The 10,688-nt window shown below is 45.9% G+C and overlaps 3 protein-coding genes across 3 annotated transcripts in view; 2 read left to right on the top strand and 1 right to left on the bottom strand.

Annotated features, from left to right (window-relative positions):
- The first annotated feature begins 1,930 nt into the window (after positions 1 to 1,930).
- DEDD (death effector domain containing) lies at positions 1,931 to 3,928 on the top strand. Its single transcript, XM_007947726.2, has 4 exons — positions 1,931 to 2,255; positions 2,460 to 2,567; positions 2,867 to 3,013; positions 3,552 to 3,928. The coding sequence occupies exons 1-4, from the start codon at positions 1,931 to 1,933 to the stop codon at positions 3,926 to 3,928; spliced, it is 957 nt and encodes a 318-aa protein (XP_007945917.1).
- A 1,366-nt stretch (positions 3,929 to 5,294) lies between these two features.
- Positions 5,295 to 7,868, bottom strand: NIT1 (nitrilase 1). Its single transcript, XM_042781904.1, has 7 exons — positions 7,830 to 7,868; positions 7,243 to 7,329; positions 6,732 to 6,986; positions 6,516 to 6,619; positions 6,157 to 6,290; positions 5,870 to 5,995; positions 5,295 to 5,561 (listed from the first exon to the last, which is right to left on the bottom strand). Exons 3-7 carry the CDS (start codon positions 6,974 to 6,976, stop codon positions 5,295 to 5,297), a joined length of 876 nt encoding a protein of 291 aa, XP_042637838.1. The 5' UTR covers positions 6,977 to 6,986; positions 7,243 to 7,329; positions 7,830 to 7,868.
- Positions 7,869 to 8,009: 141 nt separating this feature from the next.
- The window catches only part of PFDN2 (prefoldin subunit 2), a 53,002-nt gene continuing 50,323 nt past the window's right edge, over positions 8,010 to 10,688 (top strand). The window contains exon 1 of the mRNA XM_007947724.2: positions 8,010 to 8,084. Coding sequence (XP_007945915.1) covers positions 8,010 to 8,084 — 75 coding nt within the window. The remainder of the gene's footprint in view (positions 8,085 to 10,688) is intronic.

Below are 10,688 nucleotides of genomic sequence, written 5' to 3'. Positions count from 1 at the left end.
GGTGGTAAGTCTTTACAGAAGTGAATTGCCTCATCTTCCTTCCATGGAGTGGCTGGTGGGTTTGAACTGTCAACCTTCTGGTTAGCTTAGGCACTGTACCACCAGAGCTCCTTATAATAGTACAGGTGAGAGATTATTAGGATCTGAACCAGAGCACTGGGAGTAGAGGTGGGAAGATAGGAAAGATTTAAGCATGTTTAAAAGTATTATCAATAAGAATTTATCACTGACTGGGTGATTGGAGGTTGTGGTCAGAGAGCAAAACAATATTAGGTGCTACTGTCTGGCAGGGTAATAAGTATAAGTGACTAGAATAGAGGTGAAAGTTGCTGGACTTGAGGATTGGTTATTGGCTGAGTCATTGCTGTTACCAGTATCAGACCAGCATGATGGAGTAAGTTTATGAATCAAATGCCAAATTATATAATTTGGGTAGGGCTGTGATTGGTCATTGACTGGGGATTGGTAAATGACAACCAAGAGGAAAGATTAGAAGGTGGTATATCCAAATGGTATGAACATCAAGGAGGTGCTAGTGGTGTAGAATTATGAGAATGTTCAACATAGGCTTAGTAAATATTTTTGGATTTAAATCCACAAGTTTTGATGGCTGTTATTGAATTTTTTTTTTTTTACTATTATTGATTAATCTTACTGAGCAATTATGTTTCTGCTCTTGATTGGGTTATAGGAAAGATGAGGATACATTTGTGGAAGGATATATCTAGGCTGCAGAGGTCAAGGATGCTGATTATCTTAGAAATCTTATGACCATTTACATAAGGCTTTATAGTTTATTAAGTGATCTTACATATATTTTCTCATTTGATTCTTAACAACTCTGAGAAGTAGGTTCTTTCATCCCTGTTTCATAGATGCGGACACTAAGGCTTTGAAGTTAAGTGACTTGTTTAAAGTCACACACCTCAACACCTTGTTAATGGTAGTCAGAATTGAAACTAATTCTAACCCTAAAGATTTTCAGTTTCTCTGTTGTACCTAAATAAATCTGAAGGAGCCCTGGTGGTGCAGTGGTCAAGCACTCAGCTGCTAGTTGAGAGGTCAGTAGTTTAAACATACCAGCAACTCCACGGGGGAAAAGACCTGGCAGTCTGTTCCCAGAAAGATTACAGCCTAAGAGACCCTATGGGACAGTTCTATTTTGTCATATAGGGTTGCTGTGAGTTGTAATCAACTCAGTGGCACACAACACAATAAATAAGTGTATTAATTCTCTACTTCCTCACAGTTTTGCCTGTATTTAAGAGGTGACTGATTGAAGGGACAGAATTCTCAAGGAACCAGAAGCAATAGCAATTTTTTTGGAGTCAGGAGGAATACTTGGGGTAATAGGTAATAGCAACTTTTCCTTATTAAGTAGCACTAAAATTGCATTCAGCATTCTCACTTAGGCAAAATGACTATATTAACCTGACGCAGTAGAGTCTGGACTTGTTGTTGTTGTTGTTGTGTGCCGTTGAGTCAAACCTGACTCATAGCGACCCCTCCTTGGGTTTCCCAGGCAGTATCACTACGGAAGTAGATTGCCCCATCTTCCTTCCGAGGAGTGGCTGGTGGGTTTGAACCTCCAGCCTTCTGGTTAACAGTCATGTGCCTTAGCCACTATGCTACCAGAGCTCCCAGAGTCTGGACTTAAGACAACATATATTGGATATGCACAGAACTTAAAGCTTACAAGGTTTTTATTTGTTGTTAAGGTTTTTTTTTTTTTTAATGTTGTTAAATTTAATAAACACCTATAGCACTACACTGTGCCAGCCTTGTGTTAGGCACTGGGAATACAGAATGAATAAGGCTGGTACCTGCCATTGAGTGGTTCACTAGTTCTTTTCCTATCCTTATAGTACAGTGGAGATTGCAGCTGCTGAGCAGGAATTCTGGAAAGCACTGCACACCTGAGCCCCCCAGCATGGCGGGCCTAAAGCGGCGGGCAAGCCAGGTGTGGCCAGAAGAGCATGGTGAGCAGGAGCATGGACTGTACAGCCTGCACCGCATGTTTGACATCGTGGGCACCCACCTGACACACAGAGATGTGCGAGTTCTTTCCTTCCTCTTTGTTGATGTCATTGATGACCACGAACGTGGCCTCATCCGAAATGGACGTGACTTCTTATTGGCGCTGGAGCGCCAGGGTCGCTGTGATGAGAGTAACTTTCGCCAGGTGCTGCAGCTGCTGCGCATCATCACTCGTCATGACCTGCTGCCCTACGTCACCCTCAAGAGGAGGCGGGCTGGTGAGGGTGCATTGGGGGCTGGGTCACTAGAATCAGGGAGACATGGGGGGAAGCCAGGAGTAAGTAGGGTAAGTGTCCAAGGGAAGGAGGCATTGACCCTGGGGAGTGCCTAGAGGAGAATAGGTTATGAGGCCCATTGGAGGGTTGGAGTGGGAGGAGGGAGGAATGTTACCTTTTCCTGAATGACTCCCCCTACCCCCCCAGTGTGCCCTGATCTTGTAGACAAGTATCTGGAGGAGACGTCAATTCGCTATATGACCCCCAGAGCCCTCAGTGATCCAGAACCGAGGCCTCCCCAGCCCCCCAAAACAGGTGAGATGATGTTAATTCCCCTTAATTTCCATAATCAAGTGGATGTTAATCCCATTATATTCTCAACTTTGCCAGCTTAAGTGAAAGGATACTTCCCCCCACATCTAGTACCACAAAAACCAGATGAGGTGTTAATGCCTCACCTAGGTCCTGTAATTACTCCATTGTATCCTCCTGTTAGTAATATTATTGTTACTGCTTTTAGTACTAAGCCTAAGTGATACCTTCCTCATTCCAAGAGAAGTATTTGAATATATTTTTACCTTACTGTCTCTTCTCCTCTTTTACCCTCTGGGCAGTGCCTCCCCACTATCCTGTGGTGTGCTGCCCCACTTCGGGCCCCCAGATGTGTAGCAAGCGGCCAGCCCGAGGGAGAGCCACACTTGGGAGCCAGCGGAAACGCCGGAAGTCAGTGACACCAGATCCCAAGGAAAAGCAGACATGTGGTGAGAAAGTTCAAGGGTTCCAAAGGGGGAGTACACTTGTGGGAAAATATGAAGAACTTCTAAGACACTGGGCAGTTTATGTTATTTAGTGCAAGGCTCACTTTTGATTGCTGTTCCAAAAAGAGGCTGAATAGTTACAGTGTCTAGGAAAAGTATTCCCATTATCTTTGCGCCATAGCCTATTTCAATTCTTTTTAGTTAGATCAAAGGGGTATTGTTATGACAGTCCTATCATAGGATGAACCAAGTCAGGAGTATTAAAATGAACTTCTTTGCCTGTTAGGAATGTATCTCTTCCTAGGCAAGGTACGACTTGTGAGTGCTGAGAATAATGCTGACCTGGGCAAGTCCCATTTGAGGAAACCTACATGTAGGCAGGGATTTCAGAGGTACATAGAAATGTAGTAGTCCTTTGGCAGAGGTAGAAAAGCTGTCAGGTTATGTTCCCTACTTTGCTACTCTGCTGTTCCCTTCTACCTTTCAAACTGTTGTAAATTCATCCCTCATTGTACTTTTCTTTCCCTGTTCTTTTCCCCAGACATCAGACTGCGGGTTCGGGCTGAATACTGCCAGCACGAGACTGCTCTTCAGGGCAATGTCTTCTCTAACAAGCAGGACCCACTTGAGCGTCAGTTTGAGCGCTTTAACCAGGCCAATACCATCCTCAAATCCCGGGACCTGGGCTCCATCATCTGTGACATCAAGTTCTCTGAGCTCACCTACCTCGATGCATTCTGGCGTGACTACATCAATGGTTCATTACTAGAGGCACTTAAAGGTGTCTTCATCACAGACTCTCTCAAGCAGGCTGTGGGCCATGAAGCCATCAAGCTGCTGGTGAATGTGGATGAGGAGGACTATGAGCTGGGCCGACAGAAACTCCTGAGGAACTTGATGCTGCAAGCATTGCCCTGACCTTTCCCCCTTCTCAGCTCTCTGGGGACTGTTCCCACCATCCACCTCTGGAGCTTACATACCATCCTGGGGTTTGTTCTCTACCCTTCCAATCACATCCCCTGGCTTTTTTTTTTTTTTTTTTTAAAGGAAAAGACAAAGGAAAGTGGAAGTGGTATCCCCACCCCTCCCTGCACCCATGTGCCTGGGCTTCCCCTTTGTTTCCCTTTTCCACTTATCCCCAATGTGTGTCTCTACAGCCACCTTACCACTGAGCCGTAAGACAAATGCATAGGGAGAAGCAAAGTCTATAGAACATAGTCTTTGTAAGGGATTGCAGTGAACACTGCTTTTGGGTGCATTGAGGGGTTATCAATAATACTTCACGCTTTATGAGGGCTCTTAAATTTTGTCTGAAAAACCAAAGGGCTGTGAGTAAGGGAGCTACGTGGAAGATGGGACTCTGAAGTGTATTTTGGAAATCAATCACCACCCCCTCCCAAATTACATAATTTTTTAAAAAAAAAACAAGCTGTGGCCCTTTCCACTCTCCTGGCCTCTGGTGCTGCTCCTCTCTGCCTCCTTTCCTCTATTCCATGGCTTGAAACCTCTGCCTTGTGTGGCTCCTTCCTTTTTCTCTCGTCAGACCCTCTTCAGGGGAGTAACAGGTGAGAGGACTGGGTCAGTTTAGTCACTCCTCCCAACTGTGATGTGTGTGTGTGTACACACATCACACAGGGTGGACAGAGAAGAGGTTGCTGATTAAAATACACTCCCCCTGAAAAGGGGAAGGGGGAGTGTGGCATTTTCCTTCCATGTTCAAGTGAAAATAAATAATGTACCCTGCAGCCCTTTTCCCCTTTGCTTTCTTTGGACTTGGGCAAAGGGCATCATAGGTGGAAGTGAAATAATTCATTATCAACTCCTTTTTTCCTTTTCCTTCCCCATTCTCCATTCCCTCTCCCAAGCTTGGGAGAATGGGGCTGGGACATGCACTGAGTGTTGCACTTTTATTTAGGTAGGGAGGCATGTTGAATAAGCCAGGAAGCCTACAACTACAGCCCAGTTCAGCTGGTACAATACACCACCCCTTCCAACTCCCAAAGGAGATGTCCAAACAGACTTTATAATGATTACATTTTTTTTTTTCTTCAATGCCAGTGATTCTCAGCCCTCAGCATAACTTCAGTTTTCATGAAATAAACAATGACTAAAATTCCACCTTTCTGAAACTGAAAATCTGAGCTCAGGTGAAAGTTTCTTCTTTTCCAAAAAGCTGAGCCTGTGTTTGATCAAAAATTGAGGCTGTCCAAGTTGAGGGGAGCTGTGCCCAGGTCCTGCCACAAGTCACAGCCTACAGTGGGTCTCAACTCAGAAGTCAAAAGGCTTAAGACAGTGGGTGACCTAAATTGCCATAGAGGTCAGGCCTGCGGTGCTGGAACACAGGCAGGTATTGGCGCAACTGTTGCAGATAATTAAGGTCGATTCGGGCAAGGCAGAGGCCTGGGCCGTCAGAGCAGCGGGCTACCACTGTTCCCCAGGGATCCACCACCATGCTGTGGCCGTAACTTGCTCTCTTCTCATGATGGCGCCCACACTGTGCTGCTGCCACTACATAGCACTGGGTTTCAATGGCACGGGCCCGCAGCAGTACCTGGAGGGATGAGATGTGCGTTCACTCTACTTACAGCAGCTAGAGTAAAGGTAATAGCATATGGATGCTATAGGCCGAATGTTTAGTCTGTCCATTGTGACCATTCTAACAATTGCCTGGGAAAAGTTAATTGTGTAACAAGAGAGGCCACGTTATGTGTTTGTAAAGTCACGTATCTGTAAAGTCATGTAACAGTCTGAAGAGTTCCCATCATGTTGAAAGGGGAAGGAAATTATCAACTCATAAGGCCAAGAAAGGAGAATGAGGTTAAGAGAAGGCCCTTTGGTTTGGAAGAAGTGTCCTCTTACCTCCCAGTGGGCCGGGCCTGTAACAGATCCAAAAGCTGAAGGGTAGGTAAGTATTTCTGCACCAGACTGAGCCAATGCCAGAGAGAGTTCAGGGAACCGCATATCATAACAGATAGCTAGACCAATCTAGAAAGAAAAGTCCATTTAGCTTCCCTGTCCTGTTTGTCTCCGCATTGTTATACCCTTGCTGCTCTATTCCTTAGGGCTTCCTACCCTCTATAATCACTTTGAAAGTAGTTCTGTCCCCCCTCTTGTGCCTCTCACCCGCATGCTCTTATAGCTCCCACCTTGCCTGCTGGTGTGCTGACAGGTGACTCCAGACTGGGCCCAGGTATGGTAGAGTTGCTTTCACGCATCGGCCCCTGACCTGGAATCTCTACATCACACAGATGAGTCTTCCTGTAAGTGGCCACTACTGATCCTAGAGTAAGAGGGAGAAAGAATTACCAATGTTGATGCTCTAGAAGCCCAGTTTAGCTCCTCTCACCATCTCCAAAGAGAAAATGATTTATAGGCTAGGAACAGAAGTACAAACACCCCTAAAACACTGGGTCAAGGAAATGAATTAAGAAAACCAGCTTCTGGGGATCTAAGTTTAGATATAAGAGCCTGGGAAGAGGCAGGCTAAAGGTTTTTGAAGTCTCACCCTTGCTGTTAAGAAGCACATGACAATTGTAGATTTTCTGAGTCTGCTCCCAGTCTTGGTGACGCTCATGGAAACCACCCAAGGACAGCCAGAGTCCACATTCCCTGGGGGGAGGGGACACTGACAACTCTTCTCAAGGCCCTGTTCTCCTATCTGGCAATCCAGGGACACTGCTCAACAAAGGCTACTTCTCCCACCCCTTTTCTCCCCCGATACCTGGCAAGCTTGGCATATTCTCCCAAAAGGTTCCCACCCAGAGGCTCAGACAGATGTAGTGTCTCTGCAGGGTCTCGAGCGATGAAGTCAAATGCCTCAGGCAGGAAAGCCACACAAGCACCCAGTCTGGCAGCCTCTTGAACCAGCTCAGCACATGTTTTAAAGTTCTGCTGTTTGTCTGGTGTCGATGTTACCTGGCACACAGCTACCAGGGGCAGTTCCCAGGAGGAAGAGGAGATGGCCATGGCTCTGGGCCTGTGAATGGCACAGACAGGATTCTCAGATGTCCTAACATAGGGAAACCCAGTTTAATGATTAGGAGTTTTAACGCGGAGGCAGGAAGGCTGGACTTGCTTTTGATTCTCCTCTTGCAGGGCACACTGACCCAGTCCTAGTGGATTCACCAATTAAATGTTTAGTGGGTGGTTGGCATGCCTGTATCTCCAGCATTCATTCATTTAACAATTCCTGAGTATTGTGTAGGCACGGAGGATGCAACAAAACACGTTACCTGGGTTGAGCACAAAGTCGAGGTATCCGGAGTCCAGTACACAGTAGGGCAGGAGCTAATGACCAAGGCCTGATGATGAAGCCCAGCCTGAGGAAGTTGAGAAAACAGGACACCAACCTCTCCTTTAAACAATACATTTCTACTATAAGGCTGAATCGGGGCACTGCCAGTGAAAACCCCAAGTCTTCAAACCCTCTACTTATGGGCTACAGGTAGAGATCATAAGGTATGAAGGTGGAAGAAGGCGTTGTGCTGGACGCCAGGATACGTCCTCGATTTACAGTGATCTCGATAAACCGAAACTCTTTTCTTGCCAAATGTTTCCGCTGTTCAGAAGTCACCTACGGGAAACTTCCTTGGTTTTCCCGGGCCTGTCTTCCCAACTGTGCAACTGCACACCCCTACTGATTAAACGCATATTTTCCCCCTTACACCGAGAAACCTTTTGAGGGGAAGTTCACCCTCCCTCGATCCGCCGCCACAAGAACCCAGATCCCAACCCATGCCCCCATTCTCCTATCCTTCCCCGCCTCTCCCAGGGACAGCATCTCAGTTGCACAAGTTAAAGCACTGCAGCTGAAATTCACCGCGGCCGGCAGGATGAGGATCCTACATGAAGATACAGCCGAAACCCTCCGTAGGATCCGAAACGAAATTCCGCCGGGAACCAAACAAGCCTGGGGGCGAGTGGGCGGTAACCCCGAGACCGGACGTGACGCTAGGCGGGGGCTAAGCTGCGCAGGCCGGAAACCCAGCAGGCGACGAAGATGGCGGAGAGCAGCGGTCGTGCCGGCAAGAGCAGCGGTAGCGGCGTTGGGAAGGGGGCGGTGTCAGCTGAGCAGGTGAGCATCCGCGAACGCCTAGGAAAACAACCCCGGCTGGGTCTGGAGTGGATGCGAAAAAAGGGGGAAGCTGTGGCTTGTGTAAGCCTTCTTTCCAGTTCCACATTTATATGACTGCCTAGAGGGGGAGGGTCCTTGGAAAATGTAGCCGACCCCTCGAGAGAGAGAATGGGCTGTTGGGTAGATGAGAGCCACGCCCAGCTAGGGTGGTGGGTGAACCTGGGAGAGTAGAAAGCACTGGGGTGCGGGGCCTGAGAGGATACATAGGTCTAAGGGAAGGTGGATCGTCACTTTCCCCACCTCTCCTCTACACCCCCAAGCAGGATCTGGGCAAGAAACTCGAAACGAATCCCAGGAGTTTAGGCTGGCGGTGTAGAGTATTACGTGACCCTGGAACCACGTTAACAATCGCTGTCAGTCTGCAGAGCCACGTGATTTACATTAGCGTTCTGTTCGGGAGTCATTACTAGATTGAATTTCCTGAGACCAGAAACCCTTTTCTGATCCACGTTTGCATTTCCCCCAGTACCTAGCATAGGATACGTTTGACAAATTAATCAGAAAGGCTCTTGTGGCTTGGAAACCATGGTTTGGTAATTGTGGGACTAGTGTTTGATCGGGATGGTAAGAAAATACACAATAGAAATGAAAACATAGCTAAACAACAGCGTACAAATACAGAATGAATAATCAAGTGGTATAAGGTTGCATTTAGACTTAGCTGTTTTAATTACAAGTTCATTCATCAGTTATTTGTTAACAATTACCACAGGCAAGGATACTTTGCATAAAAAAAAATTAAAACTGTCCCCTGTTATTAAAGACTTCATAGCCTTGTGGGGAAAATAAAACACACAAAATACTTGTATGAAGCAGAAGACAGATGTCCCAAGAGAGATGTGTAAAGTGCTATGGGATTTTGGACAGGAGGGAAGAGGTAGTTCTGACTTAGAGGAAAAAGGGAGGGGGAGAAGTAACCTAATACTTCTTAAGAGTCTACCATGTGCCATACACTTTGCTGGGTACAGAGAAGCAGATAAATGAAATACTGTAATTCTTGTCTTCAAGTAGCTCACATACTTACTTGAGAAAAGACAAATAAATCAAACAAAGATTTTCAGTGTGCCATACAGTCCCATCTTTATGGTTGCCTGAGGAGTGACCCCGTAATTTAGCAAGAAACTATGGGATTTACAATGGAGTACTATGAAATGATAAGAGTAATAAGTGTGTGAAATTTTACACCACATGGATGAAACTGGAAGATGTTGTGCTGAGTGAAAGAAGTCAAACACAAACGGACAGATACCCTATGAGACCACTATTACAAAAAGTGGAGGAAAGGTTTACACATAGAAGGAAACATTCTTTACCAGGGATGGGAAGGGCAGGGAAAATCACTAGATAGTTGTTGTTGTTGTTGTTATGTGCCGTCGAGTCGGCCCCGACTCATAGCGACCCCTCCTTGGGTTTCCGAGGCAGTATCACTACGGAAGTAGGATTGCCCAACCTTCCTTCCGAGGAGTGGCTGGTGGGTTTGAACCGCCAGCCCTCTGGATAGCAGTCAAGTGCTTTTAGCCACTATGCTACCAGAGCTCCTGTCACTAGATAGTAGACATGTATTAATTTAGGTGAAGGGAAGGTAATATACAATAAGGAGGAGGTCAGCACAACATAACCAAGGCAAAGGAAGACCCTGGGAAGTGTGCAAAAGTGAAAGGCAGCAACAGTAAATGCTACTACATACACAGTCCTACAGTAACAATGAACAATAATGTACAAGTGGATATACAGGAAAATATGTAAGCTGAACAAATGTAGGATGGCATATGAGAGTACATATTCAGGTTTGGCAGAGGATATTTCTATTTATATATTTATATGGGCTACTGATACATGCAGGTACATAATAGAACATACATGGGGGTAAAGTTATGTAAACTTTTTAGCCATAATCAGTTACCTGGAGGGACTGAGTCACTGAGCTTGAGGGTTTAGGACCATAGTCTTGGGGACATCTAGGTCAGTTGGTAGAGCATAGTCCATAAAGACAGTGTTCTACATCTTAATATTGGTGTGTACCAGCTGGGGTCTTAAAAGCTTGTGAGGAGCCATCTAAGATAAAGTATTGCTCTCTTCTCATCTCGAGCAAAGAGGAGGGAAGAAAATCAAAGACTCAAGGAAACAATTGCTCCAAAGGACTAATGGACCTATAAAACTTAACTTGACAGGGGAGGCATCTGACCTCTAATTTCATGAGGTGAAAGGAGGATCATTATTAGAATCAGTAGCCCAAAGCTGCTGTGAGGTGATGGTCAGACACGCCTCCTCTCTCTAATACCAATTCTGACATTATCTGTCCTTCCTCCAGCACTCTGCTGCTCTGCTATGTTCAATAATTTATTGCAGTGACCAGATAGAATTCACAGACCATATTCACAATTATGGGATTTATTAGGGCAATAACAGGTTACAGTTTAGGATCAGAAGCAACTCAAGATATAGTTCTTTGCAATGGGCCTATAAGTTCATGTGAATGATCAGAATTCCCAGGTGTATAGTAGAGCTGACAAGGGGCAAGGTTATGGTCATTGCTTGGTCACA

The sequence above is a fragment of the Orycteropus afer genome, unplaced genomic scaffold, assembly GCF_000298275.1.
Source record: "Orycteropus afer afer isolate SDZICR_OR568_19922 unplaced genomic scaffold, OryAfe1.0 scaffold00193, whole genome shotgun sequence".
NCBI lineage: Eukaryota > Metazoa > Chordata > Mammalia > Tubulidentata > Orycteropodidae > Orycteropus > Orycteropus afer.
Note: the sequence above shows the minus strand (reverse complement) of the source record. Positions and strands in the feature narration are given on the sequence as shown.